A 22,052-nucleotide genomic window follows, 5' to 3' on the forward strand; every position below is an offset into this window, starting at 1 on the left:
GCTAGATCCGAAGACCCTCAAATCATGACCTGATCTATTGCTCATTTTTTAGTGGATTGCCTGTTTCTTGCTATTAACTTCTGAGAGTTTATATATATTTTGGATATAAGTCCTTCATCAGATATGTGACTTATAAATATTTTTTTCTTGGTCTGTGGTTTAGTTTTCCATTTTTGGACAGTATTTTTCCAAGAGCAGGTCTAAATTTTGATGAACTCTAGTTTACTAATTTTTTTTTTTATGGCTCATGCTTTTGAAGTAGTATCTAAGAAATCTTTCATAGACTTGGTGACTTATAAACAGCAAACACTGATTTCTCACAGTTCTGTCATGCCTTCATGACCTATTCACCTCCCAAAGACCCTACCTCCTGATACCATCACCTGGGGGTTAGGTTTCAATGTATAAATTTTATAGAGAGACAAATATTCAGATCCTATCATTCAACTCCTGCCTTCCACATTCGTGTCTTCTCACATGCAAAATACAAAATTCGTGTCTTCTCACATGCAAAATATGAAAAAGAAATTCATCCTGAGGCAAATTCTCCTTCAGCTGTGAACCTGTGAAATTAAATGTTTTGTGCTTCTAGAATACAGCGACAGGACAGACATAGTATAGACATTCCCATTCTAAAAGGAATAGGAAAGAAGAAAGAGGTAACAAGCCCCAAACAAGTCCCAAACCTTAAGGCTTTAGAGTAATCTTTAGCTGGATGCACTACCCTCAAAAGCCACAGAGGCAGAGGTCCTGTCTTTTGGCACACTAGGCAGAGGTTGGGCCCCCAAGGCTCTGGACAGCCCTGCCCTTAGGCTCTGAGTGGCCAGGCCTTGGGGCAGCTTTGTCCCTGTGCTTATCCCTTCAGCAATTCTCTGCAGTGAATTTCCCTCCATAACAGCACTTGAGCTCCCTAATCTCTTTATCTAATTTGGCTACACCCTTTTTGTTCTCTCCCTAATAGGATTTGTTCTATTTCCCAATGTGGATAGAGTGAGAATTTTCCAAATCTTAAAATTTTGCTTCCAGTTTGATCAACAATTCTGTCATTTCTCTTTTCTTGCATTTTACTATACGCAGTCAATAGAAGCCAAGACACACCTTCAACACTTTGCTTACATATTTCCTTGGCCAGATATTTAAATTTATCACTCACAAGTTCTATCATCCACAAAACAGGATACTAACAGAATTCAGCCAAGATCTTTGCCACTTTGTGACAAGGATCACTTCTACTCCATTGTTCAATAACACATTCTTCATTTCTGTATGAAATCTGATAAAGTTAAATTGTGTATCAGAACCCACAAAGTGGAGGCCTACTCACATCACAAATCTAAACCTAAGTCAGCCTGCACTTACAGGAAACACCTGTTAAGAAAACCTAACATACACAAGTCACAATCCACTAACTCGGCTTTAGCTAGCTTATTTTACCCTAGACCTGCCAGCCTTATGAGGAAATCCTTGACCTTCCTAGTCAATCACACCCTATCTCTTCTAACATTTGATAAAAATCTCTTGGAGAAAGTGGTCCCCTGCGAACAAGGCAATGATGTTGGATTCCCCAGACTCCATAAGTATGAGAAATAAGTGTTCGTTGGTTATAAGCAATCCAATCTGTTTTCTTTTCTTCTTTTTTTTATAAGCAGTTCAAGTAGACTAACATAGTCTAATTTATTTCAGGAATAGTTTATAGTTTGCAATGTGAAGGTATTGCACACACCTTACCAGATCTATCCTTAAGTATTTAATATTTTTGATGCTATTACAAGTGGCATTCGTTAAATAGTTTTTTCATTAATACCTTTAATCAGGCTAAGAAAGTCCCATTTTATTCCTAGTTTGTCAAGAATTAAAACAATTAGTCATGGATGTTGGATTTTGGCAACTTTTTCTATATTAATTGATATTATATGGTTTGTTCTTTTTAATATTCTGAATTGCATTGTATGATTTTGAATATTAAGCAAATTTTGCATTGCTGGGATAAACCCTACTTATTCATGATGAATTATTCTCCTAGTACACTGTTGAATTTAAATTTGCTAAAATTTTTTAGAAGTTTTTCACATATATTCATGAGGGAACGTCTACGTTTCTTTTATAATAGTATCTATCTGGTTTTGGTTAAAGAGTAATGTGGGCTAAAAAAATGAGTTAAGATATATTCTTCCCCAAATTTTCTAGATAAGCTTGTAAAGAATTTGTTTTTAATTCTCATTAACCCTCATTGTTAGGACCTCCAGTTTGGATGGCATCTCATTTAATTGATTTTTAATTTCGGCCTGATTAGATCTAAATTCTGTAGTCATGAAGTCTCTTCAATCCTTTATGCTTTTTTTCCAGAGCCACCAGTAGCTTTATAATTGTGCTTCTGAATTGGCTTTCTAACCTCGAATTGTAATCCAAATTCTGTAACTCTGTGGGAGAGAGTGCTGTTTCTGAGTCTTTCTTTTGTGATGAGTTCTTCCTTCTAGTCATTTTGCTCAGTGCAGAGTGGTTAAAAACGAGTTGTACTGGAAAAAGGAAGGAAAAAAAAAGGAGGGGTATCCTCCGGTTCTATATACCATAGATCCCTCGACTTCCCCTGGAACTTTCCAGCGCTGCTGGGTCCAGAACTTGCTCTTCCCCTGTCCTTCCAGCTGGTCTTCTGGGGGAGGGGAGGGCTGTGCCGATTCTCAGGTGTGTGCACCTGGGGGAGCTGCCCCGCCCCCTGCCAGATGCCGGGCTCTGTGGTAGCTGTTTACTCCATGAGGCCTCTGTCCCCTGGCAGCCCTGCTCCGTCCCAGGCACAGGGTGACACCAGGAGGGACAACCCCACCGGCGGCGGCCAGGTCTCCCTGGCCCTGGAGGGCGCCCCCCGCCCCCTGCAGTGACTCCCGCTGTCTCCTAGCCCGCAGGGGCCTGGATGCTCCCCGGGGCAGGAGCGTCCTCGCTGTCCTGCGCCCTCCCCGCCTCGTCCTGTCCCGGGGGAGCGCAGGATCCCGGCTGTGTCCCCGGAGCCCTGGGGTCGGGGCCTGCGCTGCTGGAGCCCCCTCCGCCCGGAGCCCCGCCCGACCCACCCGCTGCTCCCCGAGGCCGCGGGGCGCTCCAGCCCTTTACGGAGATGGACGGGTGTGGGGGGCGCTCTCCCCCGGCGCCCCTCCTCTGTCAGTGACCCCGGGACCTGGAGGTGCCCCCCTCCCCCCATCCCGCCCGGGTTCCCTGCTGAGCGCCTTTCCATGGGGAGGAATCCGGGGAGGATTGTAAAGCTCCCGCTGGTCCAGGGCTGGGCTTTCCCGTCCGGGAGGCTCTCCCCGCAGGCCTCAGCCCGGCTCCTCTGGGGCCCTCCCCACTGATTCTTTTTTATTTTTTATTTTCTTTTCCGCCTTCCTACCTTGTTAGAAGCGAAAACCCTTCTCTCTGTAGCGTCCAGGCTGTTCTCTCTTTAAATCTCAGGTCGATTTCATAGGTGTTCAGGTGACTTGAAAGTTATCCAGGTAATTTGGTGGGGCAGGTGGCTTGGGGACCCTGCTCCTCCGCCGTCTTGACCCGCCTCCTGTTTTTCATTCTCTTGATTGTGCTTTGGTAGTTTGTAATTTTCAAGGAATTTATCTATTCATCCAAATCATTGAATTTATGGATATAAAGATAATTAACCACTGCTTATTTATAATTCTTTTATTTTCCCTGTATCTATAGTTCTGTCATTTCTCTCATTTGTGACTTAGTAATTGGTGTTCTCTCTTTTCTTCTGATCATATGGCTAAATATCTATTTTTCTTATACTTCCAGAGAACCTGCTTTTGATTTTATTAATATCTTCTATATGTCAGCTTGTTCATTGATTTCTGTCTGATTGCCATTATTTTCTTTTTTTGTTAATTTTAAGTTTTAATCTTCATTTTTTTTATGATGGAAACTGAGGGCATTGATTTGACATATATTCTTTTCTAATATGCAGTTAGTCCTACTTTCTCCTGCTTTACTCGCAGCTTACAAATTTTTAATTGTGTATTTCCTAATAACTTAAGATATTTATTTTTGTTTTTAATTTTTTTTTTTTAAATTTATGTAGTCATACAGAGAGAGAGAGAGAGAGGCAGAGACATAGGCAGAGGGAGAAGCAGGCTCCATGCACCGGGAGCCCGACGTGGGATTCGATCCCGGGTCTCCAGGATCACGCCCTGGGCCAAAGGCAGGCGCCAAACTGCTGCTCCACCCAGGGATCCCTAACTTAAGATATTTATACTTTCCTCTTTTCTTCCCCTCCTCTTTTGGATTTGCATTATTTTGGTTTCTAAATATTGGGGGATTTTCCCAGATATCTATTTGTTATAGATATCCAGTATTATTCTAATGAGATCCGAGGACAATTTTGCATGACTTGAATTTTTATAAATTTATTAGGACTTGTTCTGTGGCACAGAAAATCATTTATCTTGCTCAGTGGTCCATGTGAACTTGAAAGAGATGTACATTCTTGTGTTGTTGGATAGAGTATTCCACAAATGTCACCTAGATTGAGTTAGTTCATAATATTGTTTATTTATTTTTAAGATTTTATTGATTCATGAGAGAGAGAGGCAGAGACACAGGCAGAGGGAGAAGCAGGCTCCCCACAAGAAGCCCCATGAAGGATTTGATTCCAGGTCCCCGGATCAGGACCTGAGCCGAAGGTAGACGCTCAACTGCTGAGCCATCCAGGCATCCCAGTTCATAGTATTATTTAAATCTTCCACATCCTTACTGATCTTCTGTCTACTTCTTCTATCAATTATTGAAAAACTGACTTTAATTTGCAATCCTATCCGTTTTTGCTTCATATATTTTGAAGGCCTGTATGAAGTTCATAAACATTCAGATTATGTTCTTTTGATAAATTGATTTCATCATTATGATATAACACTTTTTAACTCTGGCAATATTCTTTGGTTTAAACTCTGCTTTAGCTAATTATTAATATAGCCACTGTAACTTTCATTTGATTTAATGTTAGTATGACCAATCATTCCATTCTTTTACTACTTATCTATTTTGTTTTAAAGATTTTATTTATTTATCTGAGAGAGAGAGAACAAGTGGTGGGAGGGACAGAGGGAGAAGCAGACTCCCTGCTCTGCAGGAAGCCCTACTTGGGGCTCAATCCCAGGACCCTGAGATCATGACTGAGCCAAAGGAAGCCGCTTAACCAACTGAGCCACCCCGGCATCCCATTTTTTACTATTTATCTATCTGTGCCTTTATATTTAAATGAATTTCCTTGTTCTCTTTTCTGGCTGGAACCATGGAGGGTTCCATGAAAAGAAGAAAAAGAAGGTTCCTGCTGTGCTAGAAATCCTTAAGAAAAAAACAAAGAAATTTTGCAGTGTTGAAGATCAAGGATCTGAGAAAGAAGTTTGCCCAAAAGATGCTTTGAAAGGCAAGGAGGAGGCTTATCTATGAAAAATCTAAGCATCACCACAAGGAATAAAGGGGGGGATGCACAGAACTGAGATTCAAATTGCTAGGATGACAAGAAAACTGGCAACTTCTAGGTACTTGCAGAATCCAAATTGGCATTTGTTAACAGGATATCAATGGAGTGAGCCTAGAGGCTCAAAAGGTGTTACAGCTTCTTTGCCTTTGCCAGAACTTCACTGGCACCTTTGTTAAGATCGACAAACTTCAGATAACATGCTAAGGATTGTGGAACCATATATAGCAGGAGGTGCCCAAACCTGAAGTTGGTGAATGAATTGATCTACAGGCATGGTTATGGCCAAATCAACAAGAAGCAAATTGCCCTGACAGAGAAAAACACATTGATTGCTCAATCTCTTGGTAAACATGGCATCATCAGCATGGAGGATCTGATTCACAAGGTCTGTACTGTTGGAAAATGTTTCAAAGAAGCAAACAACTTTTTAGGGCCCTTCAGATTATCTTTTCCATGAGGAGGCATGAAGAAAAAGACTACTCATTTTCTAGGAGGTGGAGATGTTAACAACAGGGAGGTCTAGATCAATAGGCTTATTAGAAGGATGAACTAAGGTATCTACTATGATTACTTTTGTAATCTGGTAAGTTAATAAATAACTATTTTCAAATTGAAAAGAAAAATAAAGTGAATTTCCTTTAGGCGGCATATAGCTGGATCTTGTTTTTATATCTAATCTGTTTATTTCCATTTTTTAATGCAACTGTTTAGAATATTTATATTTAATGGGATCATCTACCATCATGTTATCCATTTTTTAATGATCTTGTCTTTACTTTGTTTCCTTTATTTCCTTTTTCTGACATCTTTTTGATTATTTAAAATTTACTTCATCTCCCCTGTTGACACATTGGCTATGTCTTTGTTGTATTGTAATAGTGGACAGTTCAGCATTTATATTATAGATATCCTTAATGCAACATGGTCTACTGTCAGGTAATTATACCACTATTTGTATAGTAAAAGAACCTTGTAACAGTATACAAGGTTTTATTTCTCCTTTCTTGGACTTAGTACTATTATTGTCATGCATTTGACTTCTACATATGTTTCATGCTCTGTCATATAGTATTATTTCTGCCTTAGACAGTTGGTCATTTTTGAAAGCAATTTAAATAATATGCAAAATGTATTTATATGTTCCTACATAGTTACTATTTCTGGTACTCTTCAGTCCTTTGTATAGACTGGGCTTTTTGTCTGATTTTGTTTTCCTTCTTGAAAAATTTCCTTCAGCATTTCAGGCAAGATGGGATGTGCAGATGATTAAGTCTTTCAGTTCTCTATTATTAAAAATTCTTTTGTTTCTCCAGTTTTATTGAGATTAAATTGACATATAACTTTGTGTAAGCTTTAGGTATATACAATGTAATGCTTTGAGGCATGTATATATTGTGAAATGATTACCACAATAAAGTTAGCTAACACATCCATCGTCTCACATAGTTATAGTTTTTTCTTTTTTGGAGAAAATATGAAAACTTGAAGATCGCCTCTCTTAGCAGTGTTCAAATATGCAATACAGTGTTGGTAAGTATAGTTAACCATGCTATACATTATATCCCCCAAGCTTATTCATCTTATAACTGGAAGTTCATTTCCTTTGACTTTCACTTTTACCCTTTCTGGCCCCTCCCTTTCTACCCCTGGCAGTTACCAACTTGCTCTCTATTTCTATGAGTTTGGTGTTTTATAGATCCCACATATAAATTAGGTGATATAGTATTCATCTTTTTCTGACTTATTTTACTTATAATAATACCCTCTAGGTCTATCCCTGGTGTCACAAATGGTAATTTACATTCTCACAACCCTGTACAAGAGTTCCTTTACTCCACATCCTTGTCAGGACTTGTTATTTCTTGTCTTTTTGATGATATCTTTTCTACCAGGTATGAAATAAGATCTCATTGTGGTTTTGATTTGTGTTTCCCTGATGATCATTGATGTAGAGCATCTTTTCATATATTAGTTGGCTATTTGTATGTCTTCTTTGGAAAAATGGGTATTCAGGTCTTAGCCCATTTTTAAAATCAGATCTTTTTTTTTTTTTTTTTGCTATGGATTTTTCTGAGTTTTTTTTTTTTTTTTTTTTTTATAGATTTTGGATATTATCCTTTAAGTATTCTTGGCTCTCTTGTTAAATATTAGTTATGTGTGGGTTAACTGAATATGTGTGGGTTTGTTTCTGAGCTCTCAATTCTGTTCTATTGGTTTATGTGTCTATTTTTATGCAGTACCATACTGTTTTGAGTATAGTAGGTTTGTAGTATAGTTTGAAATTAAGAAGTGGATGTCTTCAGTTTTGTTCTTCTTCCTTGATTGCTTTGGCTAATCTGTTTTTTGTTTTTGTTTTTGTTTTTTTTTTTTTGATTCTATATAAAACAGGATAGCTTTGGGACTCTGTATTCATGTGGTTCTGCAGGCAGAGCTTTATGATCAGGTGGGGCCTCAGGTTGATCTTGCAATCAGGTAGGCTGCTTACTGTGTTCTGCTATTGGACAAGGTCTCTGACTGGCACCTATTTGGCAGGGGCCTACACCTGTATCCCCCGGTTGGGTGGGGCTAGACACTGTGCTTCATGGGCAGGTGGGGTTGCTATCTGTACTCGAGTACTCATTGAGTGAAGCCTCAGGATATTCTCTATGATTAGGCAAGGTCACTGACTGAGCTCCCTGTCTAGACCAGACCTTAGGCAGTGTTCAGCAATCAAGCAGGATCATAGGCTGGGCTCTTTTTATAGGCAGGAGTATAGGCTGGGCTTCTTGACTGGATGATACTACAGGCTGAGCTCTGAGGATGCTCACGGTCACTCTTTAGGTTCCCTGATTATGTGGGGGCCAGAGGCTATATTTAACAGTAGAGCAGGGCTGCTGTTTTGGCTCTTTCCAGAAACAAGGCTGTAGGATGAGCTCTCTGTTTGCCTTGGTTAACTGGCCAGGTTTTCTGTTGGGCAGAACTATGAATTTACTTCCCTGAATAGATGGGGCCATAGAACAGACTCCATGATTAGTTCTGCTTGTTGGCTGGGGACCCAAATCAGCTAGAACTGTTCGCTGAGCACCCTGGCCAGATGGAGCCTCCAGCTTAGTTCTGTAGATGAGCAGAACTGCTGGCTGGGATTTCTGCTCTGTTGTTGCTGCAAGCAGGATTGCTGTCCACCAAGATCTTGGCACAGATTGCTGCAGACCATGCCCCCATTCTATCTGAATCTGATCCCCAGTGGTTGATCTCTGCAGATTCTCAATGAATCAAGACCTGAGGTACCTCTCGGGAAGTGTTCTTCAACACTGGGAGAGCTGGATATCCACTTTAGACTATCTTTTTTCACTAGAGAAACTGTAGGCCCAGGGAGACCCTGCCCGTGTAGCATTGTGCTGGGCTGATGCAGTCAGAGTATATCAGTTCTCTTACCCTTCTAATGTGTTTCTTTTCAGTTTCTCAAGAATGGTGCTTCAGCCTCACCTTCTGGGCTCTGGGATTTTCACAGTGTTGTCTATGGATATGAAGCCTTCAGTGAGGAGGAATGACTTACGTCACTATTTTGATGACATCTAGTCTCTGAAAAATTCTTTGTTTTGTTTTGACAAAGAATCTCACTGAGATGTGGTATATTACCTTACTGAGTAAAAATTCTGAGTTGGCATTTTTTTCTTTTAATACTTCTAAAGATGTTGGTTCCCTGTTTCTTGGTTTGCCTAGTTTTTGACAAAAAGTCTGCTGTCATCCTCAAGTTTGTTCCTTCATAAGTAATGTCTTGTTTTTCTGATTGCTTTCAAGATTTCTCTTATTCCCTCATTTTAACCAATTTGATTATGATGTGTATGGGTATAGGTTTCCTTTTAATTTTTTTGTGCTTGTTGTTCATTGAAATTCCTGCCTCTGTGGGTTTGTTTTAATCAAATATGGAAGTTTTTCTGGCCATTATTTCTTCAAATTCCTCCCCTCTTCCCACCACTTTTGGGGATTTCAATACCATAAACACTAGGTCTTTTGAAATTGTCCCACAGCTCTTCTCATTTGTCTCATTTTCTTATGGTTATCTCATTTTCACAGGTCCTATAGCTTTAACTAGATGCTAACTAGTCACAAATCTGTATCTCTATCTTAGCCTTGTATCTTGAATTAAAACCCCATGAGGGTTTTTCCCCACAGTCTTTTGTCTCTGTATTTTGAATAGTTTCCTTTGCTAGGTCTTCAAGTTCCCTAACCTATTCTTCTGCAATGTATAATCTATCATTAATCAATCCAGTGTGTTTTGCATCTCAGATAGTGTAGATTCTATCTTTGTATATTAAATATTATACAGAAATATACAAAATGAAATAACAAAGCACAATATGGGGAGGTAGTCAATGTTACATGATAAGGTAAGGGAGATGACTACGTTGAGTCTTAAGGAATTTGTACTGAGGACCATAGAAATAGAAGCTTGCCAGAGAGAATGACATATGTGTGAAAGAGATATGGAACAACATAGTTTAATACCTACAAAAAGTTTGAATGGTTCAAGTATGGATTTGAAACAGAAACCTTGGAAGTTAAGGTCACATGTAATTAGGGACAGATGAGGGTATTGGTTTGTCATGTGACACATTTGAATATGTTCACTTCTGCAATAGGACAATGGAAATGGCTTTATATAGGAGAAGTAATGTGATTTGATTTGCATTTTAGGAAAAGCACCCTGGAGGAAGTGACTATTTAGGAGTGTGCAAGTGGTATGAGTGGTGTGTGTGTGTGTGTAAAGGGGGTTAAATACAGAGTACTAAGAGAAATTATAAATATTTTTATGATAAATGATGTCAGGTATGGTGATAGTCTAAGCTGAAGCGATCCCTGTGGAGTTAAAGAAGAGGGGATAAAATGTAGAGCCACAAAGACTTGGTTAAGATTACAGATAGAATATGAGAAAATATGAGAAAATATTCTCTAGAATATGAGAGTATGAGGAAGATTCCTGGGATTTGGATTGATTGAATAGATGGGCTATGCAGAAGGACGAGCTAATTTAGATTTAAATTTAGATTTAGAACTGCTAAATTGGAAGTAGTGTATGTAGATGAAGATGTCTAGTGGGTAATGGTATGTCTTTAATTCAAGATACATGGCTAAGATAGAGGTACAGATTTGTGACTATTAGAGCCTAGTTAAAGCTGTAGAACGTGAAAATGAGATAAGCAGAAGGAAACGAGATGAGTGAAAAGAGGGTAGAAGAAAAAAATACTGGAAATGTCATTGATATTTAAAGAGTGGGATGAGGCACTGAGGAGGGCACTTGATGGGACGAGCACTAGGTGATATACTATATGTTGGCAAATTGGCTTTTTTTAAAAAAATTTAATTTATTTATTCGTGACAGACACAGAGACAGAGAGAGAGGCAGAGACGCAGGCAGACAGAGAAGCAGGTTCCATGCACGGAGCCTGATGTGGGACTCTATGTGGGACTCGATCCTGGGACTCCAGGATCACACCCTGGGCTGAAGGCAGGCACTTAACTGCTGAGCCACCCAGGTGTCCTGGCAAATTGAATTTAAATAGAAAAAGTAAAAATTAAAAAAAAAAAAAAGAGTGGTGATGAGAAAGTGGGACAAATGAAAGAGAAGCATAATAAAAAAAAGAGGGCACAGTCTTAGAAGAAGGGAGAGAAAGAGGGAAGTATTATTATTATTATTTACAGATTTATTTATTCTAGAGAAGGGGGAGAAGGTGAGGGAGAGTCCCAAGCACACTCAGTGCTTAGCACAGATCCAGATATGGGACTCAATCTCAGGACCCTGCGTTCACACTTGAGCTGAAACCAAGAGCTGGATGCACAACTAACTGCACCACTGAGGCACCTTGAAAGTATGTTTCAGTAATTAAGGAAAGAGAAAGCTTTAGGAGTGGAGGAGTAGTTTGAATATGGTCCAGTTAGTTCAAGTATGCTACATAAAAAACCATCCATTGAATTTTGTGAATCGGAGGTTATTGGAGATAGTAAGAGTCTTAGTGGGGGTGGGTAGAAACTGGGTTATGGTGACTTAAAAGTAAAGAGAAGTTAAGAAACTAGAGCTGGTAGATATAGATTATTCTTCGGATTATTAAATGAAAAAGATAAAATACTAACTAGAGGAAAACTGAAATTGCAAAGGAAGGGATGTGTTAAGGTAAGAAATTCCTTGAAGAGACAGAATAATTTAATTATTATCAATTTCTAGAAATTATCAATTTCTAGACTTAAGAGTCAGAAATAATTAGGTTTAAATATTGCTATGCCATGTACTGCTTATATAATTTTAGATGAATTATAAAACCTTACCATAGCACAGTTTTCTTATTTGTAAGGTGGGGACAATAATAATATTTACCTCACAGGTAGGTATAAATCATGGTTTTGTGAAATTCTGAAGTTCATACAATTTGGGGAGACTTTTTAAGAAAAGGAACACAAAATTAAATATATAAAATTAGATATGCTTTGGATATGACTTGTGCAATTGAATGCTTTGAAGTTTAAGGTTTAAATTTAAGGCCTCACAGTAAATCTGCCACTACTCATAAAATTCAATCTCAGAGGATTCAGTGCTGTAATGAAGTAGACCATGGTTTAATGTCTGGTTCATAGAAAAAGCTCAGTAGGTGTGTGATTATTTTTTGAACCTGGTTATAGACTGATCAGTAGAAGATGTTGAGAAGGGGAGCATAAAGACACAAGACAGAGATCACTGATAGGGTAAGACCCAGGTGAATAAGGACCAGTGAAGAGAATAAATTTTCGGAAAGTAGAAAGTCTTTTCCCAGTTTGAGGAAAAGGAGGTTATGAGTACACACAGAGTTTTTCGGTGTATAAGAGCTCTGGATTCAAGAAACTCAAGAATAATCACTTGTGTTTTATCAAAAGTTGAGGTAAAATTACCTGTGTTGTATAGGAGATCCCAGATTGATACATCGCTTTTGAGAACATCTGTATTATTCTTTTTTAGAAAAGATTTTATTCATTTATTTGACAGAGAAAGAGAGAGCACAAGCAGGGGGAGCAGGAGAGGGAGAAGCAGGCTCTGCACTTAGCAGGGAGCCCGACTCAGTGCTAGGATCATGATCGGAGTGGAAGGCAGATGCTTAACCAACTGAGTCACCCAGGTGCCCCAAGATCACCTGTATGATTCTTGTTGCTGTAGCAAGTCACACAAACTTAGTGGCTTAGGACAACACAAATTTACTACCTTATTGTCTGCAGCTCAGAAGCCCAAAACGGATCTGCATGGCTGTATTCCTTTTGATAGCTCTGGTGGAGAATCTGTATGTTGTCTTGTCCACTTTCTAAAGGCTGCCTGCATAGGTGGGCTCAAGGCCAGATCGTGCCTCTGCTTCCATCACCTTTTCTGACTCCAACCCTTCAAACTCCCTATTATAAGGATCCTTGTGATTACATTGGGGCCTCCTGGTTACTCCAAGATAATCTCCCTATCTCAAGGTTTTTAACTTAAGCATATCTGCAAAATCTCCTTGCCATTCACAGGTTCCAGGGATTAGGAAATGGATATCTTGGGATGGAGTGGTGGTTTATTCAACCTACCACTGCATCTAACTGAAACATAAATTGATGATTATTGATCCACTAAAAATATAACCCAACCTAATGGTTTGTTTGCAAACTTACGTTCTTGTATTAGAGAACAGTTCTCCTGTAGCTCATTCTTTATTATAATTTTCAGAAGTTTACATATATAGTAGATAATTTTATTTAATCCCTAGAATAGAAATCCATTTTCAGAAGAAACATACACTACAAGTATATAATTCTGGAAGATAATGAAGTAAACCATAGCCTCCTCAAAGAAGGAAATAGTTCCAGACAACTCTAGAAAATAGTTTTAGAGACACCTAACTCTGGGAAATGAACAAGGGGTAGTGGAAGGGGAAGTGGGTGGGGGTGAGGGGGTGGGGTGGGGGGGTTTGGGGTGACTGGGTGATGGGCACTGAGGGGGGGCACTTGGGATGAGCACTGGGTGTTATGCTATATGTTGGCAAATTGAACTCCAATAAAATTTTTTTAAAAAAAGAAAATAGTTTTAAAAAGTGATTAAAAGAGTATGACTTATAAAATTAATAGGAAGATATGTGGGTAGAGAGACCAGTGGGTATATAGACAGTTGGAATTTATTCTCTTTTTTTCCTCCCTTAAAATAAGTTTAAGTACAAAGAGTGAGTCAAATAGGAATAGCTGTCTTTGGCCACAGCCAAGTCTCCTGGGGCCTTCCCAGGCAGGTGCGTGCTTCCCTCACCCCTCTTGGGGCGCCTGGCGGGCCTGCTAGCAGGGCTCCCACAGGCCTGCCCTCCAGCTCCCAGCCGCGGAAGATGGGCCTCAGCTGGAAGCTGGGTTCTACCCCCCGACCCCCCCCAGCAGCCCTGGGGGCTGGCTCCAGGCCCTGTGGAGCCGCCTGTCATCGCAGGGCGGGGACCAGACGGAGTCGGAGCCCCGCTCTCAGTGCCCAGGCCCGGTAGGTGTCTGGGAAGCAGGGTGCCTGCTCCTGGGTGTCTTCTCTTTCCAGCTTCTCCCGTGGCCCCCGGGGCCTGGCTCCACCTTCTCCTCTGCGGACCCCCGCTCCTTCCCGGCCAAGGCTGGGGAGGGCCCCGGCCCACTCCTCCCCAGGCGAGGATGCGAACACTCAGCGCAGCTTGGCGGCCTCCTCGTCCTCTGTCCTCTCGGAGCCACTGGCGCTCCCCAGGCCCAGGAGCCGGTCAGGAGCCGGTCCCTGCCCCGTCCTCCGGGTCCCCCTGCTCTCCTGCCCTCCCCGGGGCCCCCTCGCCCTCTCGGGACCCCTCTGTCCTTCCTGGAGCGCCCCCAGCCCGCCCTCCCGCTCTGCCTGCGGCCCAGCCCCGCGCTGCCCGCCCTGCCCCGGCTGACCCCGGGCTTCCTTCTTTCCTCCCCCTGTGCCCGCACATCCACCCGCTCACTAGGTCCCACCGGATTCCGTGTGTTAGCGCCCGGGTTCCCGGAACTGCATCTGATGGCTCTTTCTGTAGCCCTTGAGTCCTCCCTCCGCAGTCACTGATGCGGGCTTTCAAAAATGTGATCAAAGGGAATAAAGGGGAAAGGAGAAAAAATGAGTGGGAAATATCAGAAAGGGAGACAGAGCATGGGAGACTTCTAACTCTGGGAAACGAACTAGGGGTGAGGGAAGGGGAGGAGGGCGGGGGGGGTGTGACTGGGTGACAGGCACTGAGGGGGGCACTTGACGGGAGGAGCCCTGGGTGTTATTCTAAATGTTGGCAAATTGAACACCAATAAAAAAATAAGTTTATAAAAAAAAAATCTGAGCCTCTTGCGCTCCTGCTTTAAAACTGTTAAATGACTTCTCATTGGCTTTTGGATAAAGTTCTTCCATTCTTACCAGGGCGAATTAGAAACTTCACTCAAGTCCTGGGCTCTCGCTCCGAACGGACTTCTTGCCACTCAACCCTCACCTGCTACATTCCAACCATTTCTACTTTGCACATGATGATTGCTTCTACTCCAAACATTCTCACTGTGGGTTTTTCCTTCCCCCGCGATGGCACTCCCTCCTAGTCTGCCTGGCTGCTCCAAGTCAACATTTCAGTTTTAATGGAACCATCTCTTCTGGGAAGGCATAGCTCTTGTCTTAGAGCTTTTTGTGCTCTTTGAGTCAGCATTAGATTAGATTAAATTAGATTTTCTTGCAATTTCCTCTTGTACCCCATATTTCCCTAGTTTTAACATTGTATTTCATTTAACTACTTATTAATTGTCTGTACTTCCAAATAGATTGTGAACTCTATGAGGGCAGTTGGCTATATTTTCTCTTGGCTACTGTGTCAAAGTAATCAACACAGTGCTCACAGTGCTTAGTGACTTCAAATAAATATTTGCTAAATAAAATGTGAAAAATTGACCTCAAAAACTATTTTAAAAGTCTGGTAATATTACCTGTCATTCAAATTATCACAGAATCTTACATTTAATAAACTGTGTATTGTAAATGTGATGGGTTTTTCATAATTATATTTTTCTGTATTTTTGTGCACGTAGTAGAAATAAATTATTGTATTTTTATAAAAGACTCAGTTGTGCATGAACAGAGTAATACTCAAAGTTTATCTTCATTTTCTACCTTATACATATTTTGATTTGTACCTGTTGAGTTTTCACTGCATTAATACACATTTATCTATATACATATATCTACAGAAATACATGTAGATTTTTTGAGCAAATGAAATAATACTTTATGCATAATTATAAAGCTTTCAATGAACATGTCCTAGTAATTGTTCCATGGTGATACATTAATTTCTTACTCTTAGGAGTTGCATATCATTAAATAGTATTTTTACTTTGTAATATATCCCAATTCGTAAACTAACCTCTGTATTGACAGACATGTATTATTTAAAGTTTTTCACTATTATAAATAATGCTGCGATAAACATCCTTGTTAGAATATCTTTGTGCCCATGCTTGGACATTTCTATAGCATAAATTTATGGATATAAAATTACTTGGCCAAAGAATATGTAAAATTTTAACTTTGAAAAGTAATATTGATTTGTTTTACAAAAGGACTTTGTTAATTGGTTTTCTCATGAAGAATGCATAAGATTGTTCCTTGCCCCAAATCCTGTGAACAGTGGACATAATCAATATTTTTAATTTTTGCCAGTTTGATGGTATAAAATGACATCTCCCTTTTATTTTAGGCTGCATTTTTACAATGAATAGGAAAGTTGAACGTTTTTTCATATGCTTATTGTCTATTTAAATTTCCTCTTTGAACTATATATTCAATGTGCATTTTTCTGTCAAGGTGCCTTTTAGAAGTTCTTTATATATTCTTTGTCAGTTACATATGTTGCAAATATTTTTAATTTTTGCTTATGATATCATGCAATAAAAATTTTAAAATCATGTAATCAGATCTTTCCATTTTTTCCCTTGGTTATGAGTGTTATTTAGTAAAGTCATTCCTATCCCAAGTTATAAAAATTTATATTACTTTTCCTTTAATACTTTGAGGTTGCTTAGCATTTTATATTTTATTCCATTTATAACCTTTTACATGATATGAGGTAGAAATACAATGTAATTTATTCCCCAAATGGTAGATATATATCCAAATCATTTTATTGAATTACATATTCTTTCACCAGTGAAAATATCAAATTTTTACAGCTAGAAATGTCCATAACTATGGATCTCTTTCTGGGTTTCATACTCACTTTTCCTATTTATTTGTTAATGTCTTTTCCAAATTTCCCCGTTTAAGTCCCTATTTATTTTGCATACTTTGATTGCATGATTTGATAAAGCAAATCCTCCTGTCACTATTGTTTCTCTTTTCCATATATATTGTAGAATTAGTTCTCCAAATTTCATAAAAATGGTGTCGGACTTTTTGCTTGGTATTACACTGAATTTAAAGATTAATATGTGCAGAACAGACGTATTGACAATATTGACTTAATCTCTCAACCTGTTTCATTGTCCATGAAATAGAAATAACTTCATGTATTATTTTAAGGTATAATATGATGTAATCCATGTGTACTACTAGAACCAGAGCCTGTAACATTAAAAACACTCAATAAATGTTAGTTGTTCTAATTACCTTTATTATTAGGAACATGGTGTTTCTCTCTTTTTATTTAGGTCTTTTTTTTTTTTTTCCCTTGGTATTATTCTCCAAGGAGTTACAGTCTTTTTTTAAAATAGAATTTGCACATTTTTAATGTTTGTTTCTAGATATATTATAATGTAGTTACTACTGTGAATAAGTTTTTCTTCCCCGAATCATGTTTTATTCAGAGAAGAATTAAATTCAAATTTTTAATTAATTAATTTTTAAATAGATTTTATTTATTTATTCATGAGAGACACACACAGAGAGGCAGAGCCATAGGCAGAGGGAGAAGCAGGATCTCTGCAGGAAGCCCAATGCAGGGACTCGATTTTAGGACTCTGGGGTCATGACTTGCACCAAAGGCAGACATTCAACCACTGAGCCACCCAGGTGCTCCTTTCAGATATATTTTAAATGCAATAAAATGCATAGATAGTAAGCATTCAGTTCAAAATTTGACATATGACTACATCCATATAAAACATCATCAAATTAAGATATGCAACATTTCTATTACCCTTGGAAGTTACACTGTGCTTTTTAGTGAATATGCCCCTTCCCACAAATATCCTTTTGATTTTTATCATGTCTTAGGTATCTATTGCTGTTTAAATGATTTCCCCAAACTTTGTGGTTTGAAATAGAAATTTTTACTATCTCTTATAAGTTTTGCAGGTCAGGACTCTGAGACTCCATTGTTTAGATTGTTTCACTCAGGGTATTTCATGAGACTGTCACGTGTCAGCAAGGCCCAGGACTGCAGTGAGCTGAATGTATGAATGGGGCTGGAGGATCTTCTTCCAAGGTAGCTTATTCTCAGGGCCAGCAAGATGCTCATGACATGGTGGCTGGCTTCCGGGAGTGAGCAATTCAAGTGAGGCTGCGGCAGAAACTGCAATGTATTTTATGACTTAACTCTGGAAGTCACACATTGTCATTTTATGATATTGTATTAGTCACATGGCCAGACATGGTTCAGTGTAGGAGGGGATGAAAACCAGAAGACAAGGATCACCAAGCGCTATATCACTATATATTAGTCTTACTTTTTTTTGAAATTCACATAAATGGAATCATACAGTACATGTATTTTTGTGTTTGGCTTCTTTTGCTTAAGATACTGTCTGTGAGGTTTATGTCATTGAGTGTGGCAGTGATTGTTATTTATGCTGCTGATTAGCATGCTGTCATATCAATGTGATATGGTTTGATTACTTGTCATTCTGTTGATATTTGTATGGTTCAAATTTGGTGCTATTATGATTAAACATTCCATGTCTATGTCATTTTGTGTACATGTTTCATTACCTAGGAATGGATTTGCTCAGTCAGAGGGTAAGATTATATTTAACTTGTAAGGAATGATCAAAATGTTTTCTAAAATTATGGTGCCATTTCACACACGAGCAATGTATGAGAGTTCCAGTTGTTCCATATTCTTAGAACATTTGGTATTCAGTGATATTTAGCCATGCTAGTGGTTATGTGCTAGTGGTATCTCACTACACTTTTAATTTGCATTGCCTTAATGGAAAATAATGTTATTGATGCTATGTATTCACTTATGAAATGCCTGTTCAAATCTTTTTATTATTGACATGTAGGGATCATATAAAATATTTTCTTTTTAATCTGCTTTGTTGAAGTATATTTTACATCAAGTAAATTGCAGCCACTTTAAGTGCTCCGTTTGATGAGTTTGAGAAAGGTACATAGCTGTAACCACTACCCTAATGATGATATAGAACACCCTAGAAAACAGCCTGGCAGCTTCTGACAAAAGTAGACACACCCTTACCATACACCAGCAACTTTAGCCCCAAACATTCATCCATTAAATAATTTTAAGCAAAGCATTGATATGTGGGGGGTTATTTTTGTATTTAAAAATTTACATATAGTAAAATTGACTTCTTTGGTGTACATTTTTTTAAAGTTTCTATTTATTTATTCATGAGAGACAGAGAGAGAGAGAGAGAGAGAAAGGCAGAGACATAGGCAAAGAGAGAAGCAGGCTGCAGGGAGCCAGACATGGTACTTGATGCCAGGACTCCAGAATCACACCCTGGGCTGAAGGCAGACACCCAACCGCTGAGCCACCCAGGCGTCCCTTTGGTGTACATTTCTGTGAATTTTAACACATGCATGGATATAACCATTGTGAATATATATAAAGAGCAGTTTCATAATGACAAAACACTCCCTCATGCTATCCTTTTATGATCATACACTCCCCCACCTCTAACCCTTGGAAAATAATGATCTGTTCTCTCTAACCACAGATTTGTCTTTTTGAGAGTATCATATAAATGGAATGATACCATATGTAACCTTTTGAGATGGGGTTCTTTCACTGAGCATAATGCCTTTGAGATTCATCCAAATTGTATTACATTATAATGATACACCATAGCTTGTTTACATATTTATCTGTTGAAAGTTACTTTATCTTTAAATTTGGAAGAAGTCTAGTTTATCAATTTCTTTTTTTTTAATACATAGTACTTGTCTAAATACTAGTCAACTCATATTATAGTTGTGTCTTGTGTAGGACAACTTTGCCTATACCAAGGTCATGAATATGTTCTCTCATGTTTCCTTCTAGCTTTATGGTTTTTGTTTTTACATTTTGGTCTCTGTTCATCTGGGCCCTCCAGGAAGCAGATGCCAAGATGAGTTATAAATCAAAGAGATTTATAGGAGTTACAACTATGAAAGTTAAAGGGGAGAAGGAGCAGAATGGGTAGAGAAAGCTTTCAGATGATGCTGAGCTGATCTCTATGAAAAGCAAGGGAGAAGGATGGAGGATTACATAGAAAGAATATCAGGCTGTGACATAGCTGAGAGAAAGTCTTGGAAAGCCCATTGGAGATCTCAAGTACAAAGAATGCCCATGGAGGAGTCCCACACTGGCCAAAACAGCAAATATTTATAGCACAGTGTGTTCAATCATCATGGGCTGGGGGATGCTCAGGAGGCAAGTGGACTCAGCTCAAAGGCTGAGGCAGAGCCTGAAGTCATCCACAGCTGGAGGCTTTCAGGAACCTGTGCTCTTTTTTAAAAAAGATTTTATTTATTTATTCATGAGAGAGAGAGAGAGAGGCAGAGACACAAGCATGCTATATGCAGGGAGTCCGATGTGGGACTTGATCCCGGTACTCCAGGATCATGTCCTGGGCTGAAGGCAGGCGCTAAACCGCTGAGCCACCCAGGGATCATGAACCTGTACTCTTTGCTTCAGGTTCCCTCTTGAAGGAAAACATGATCAGCACCTGCGTGGTCTTCATGGCTGCCACAATTCAGGCTTTACATCACACGTATTTCTCTTTACACATTTCAGGCACAGTTCCTCCATAGTTCTTATGAACCTTTCTTCCAGAGAATAAACTTAAAAGAGGGAGGTTTCTGGGTCAAATTGCATTCTTCATTGACGCAGTTAGTTCTGGTGTTGAAACTCCTATGCATCATATCCCTTCTCCATCCATCCTAAATTTCCTTGTCTTCAGGTATCCCCTCTGTTGGTCATGACAACTTATCTCATAGTGTGATCCAAACTCCTGAGTGGTCTGAGCCCTGGGCCTACACAATTCTTAGGCTAGGTTTGCTGCATTTGCTCATTCACAGCTGTAATTGGGAAAGGGAGTACCAAGAAGCACTCAAGATCACCTGAATTTCATATATTCCTCCCTGCTACCATTGTGTGACATTAGGTCTAGTTTTCCCTGTTGATCAGTATTATTTATGCCTGCTAATGTGGTGAGAACTCTTCCGACCTCCTGGTTCCTGGGTACAAGGACATGGGGTGTCTAGGTGGCAGCCATGGCAGCTGTAGCTTATAGTTCAATAGAGGCTTGCTGTTCCCTTTGGGGATCTAGACTTTTAAATTTTCAAGTCCAGAGTTGCAGGAAGAAAAGCACAAGGTTCCTTAGTGGCTATAAGGAATAATGCTAACTGGGATGTCTCCTGTTTCCATCCTTTGGTTTCCAGACCCATGTATTTCACTGGTTCTTCCAGGGTGGAATGGGCACAATTTAATCCACCTACCACCAAATGGCCAAGTGGTCTCCTTAAGGAATAGTGTCACACCAGGTTATTGGCCTCTGTTGCTATCATGGTGGATATTAAGAGGCAACAGTAGTTTGATTGGCCTTGGTAAGAGGAAATTGATGATTTTGGACTCATGTGTAGCCTCCATCTCTCCTACTGTGACCACTTATTTCATGTACTCAATGTGCCAGGTTCAGTATAAATGAGGACAATGGTTGGCTAACATCAATTAGCTAAATCATTTTATCTACTAAGTTGTTCAGTGCCTCCTCTGTGGTGATGTCTTCTAGTAGGCAATTACATGTAATATGGAAAATTTCATATGCCATATGCCTCCACTTAGTATCTGTTTCTGATCTTTCAGTTTATTTTCTTCTATGCCCTTGCTCAGCAGGCCAAGCAATTTGCCACCACCATGAGTCCCTATATATTCTTATTTTGAGCCACTTCTTTCTTGTGGAGTGGATAAGCCAGACACCCTGCTCATAACTTCTTGCATTAGGAAAAATTTCCTTCAACACTGTCATTTAAGATCATCCCTAACAATGGCTATAGGAGCTACCATCTCTTCTCTCTCTCTCTCTCTCTCTCTCTCTCTCTCTCTCTCTCCGTCATCTCCACCACCTGTTTTTGTCTTGATTCCACATACTTAGACAACCCATCTGAAAACCAATCTCTGGATTTTTCTCCTCATTCAGTTGCTATGAAGAAGGAAATCCAATATTTGGTGGATCTCTTTGGGTTCTGGTAGATAACATTCCACACTGCCAAGTACTAATCCAGCACATAATGTATGGACATGGAAGGCTGTCATATGAGCTGGGCCTGGGGAAGAAAAGAGTTCTGTAGTAGGTCTAAGGCTATGATGTAAGCTGTACTGGTCCTTGGACAATACAATCTGACGTATCTGGTTTTGGAACTATC

General features: G+C 39.5%; 1 protein-coding gene across 17 annotated transcripts in view; it reads left to right on the plus strand.

The window, feature by feature from the left end:
- LOC112931128 (uncharacterized) overlaps nucleotides 1-22,052 on the plus strand; it is a 139,876-nt gene that overhangs the window by 54,607 nt on the left and 63,217 nt on the right. For 9 of the 17 annotated variants that reach the window (XR_011999927.1, XR_011999920.1, XR_011999932.1 and 6 more), the window contains one exon: nucleotides 14,841-17,074. The exons of 5 other annotated variants lie outside the window; for them this stretch is intronic. Coding sequence is in view for 1 of the 12 variants with exons in the window: in XM_072749329.1 (XP_072605430.1) it covers nucleotides 14,841-14,945 (105 nt within the window). In the remaining 11 variants the exon portion in view is untranslated. Of the gene's footprint in view, nucleotides 1-4,057; nucleotides 6,897-14,840; nucleotides 17,075-22,052 lie in introns of those variants that run through there. 3 more of the 17 variants (XR_011999922.1, XR_011999945.1, XR_011999924.1) reach the window with 2 other exon arrangements.

Source organism: Vulpes vulpes, chromosome 2, assembly GCF_048418805.1.
Source record: "Vulpes vulpes isolate BD-2025 chromosome 2, VulVul3, whole genome shotgun sequence".
Classification (NCBI taxonomy): Eukaryota; Metazoa; Chordata; class Mammalia; order Carnivora; family Canidae; genus Vulpes; species Vulpes vulpes.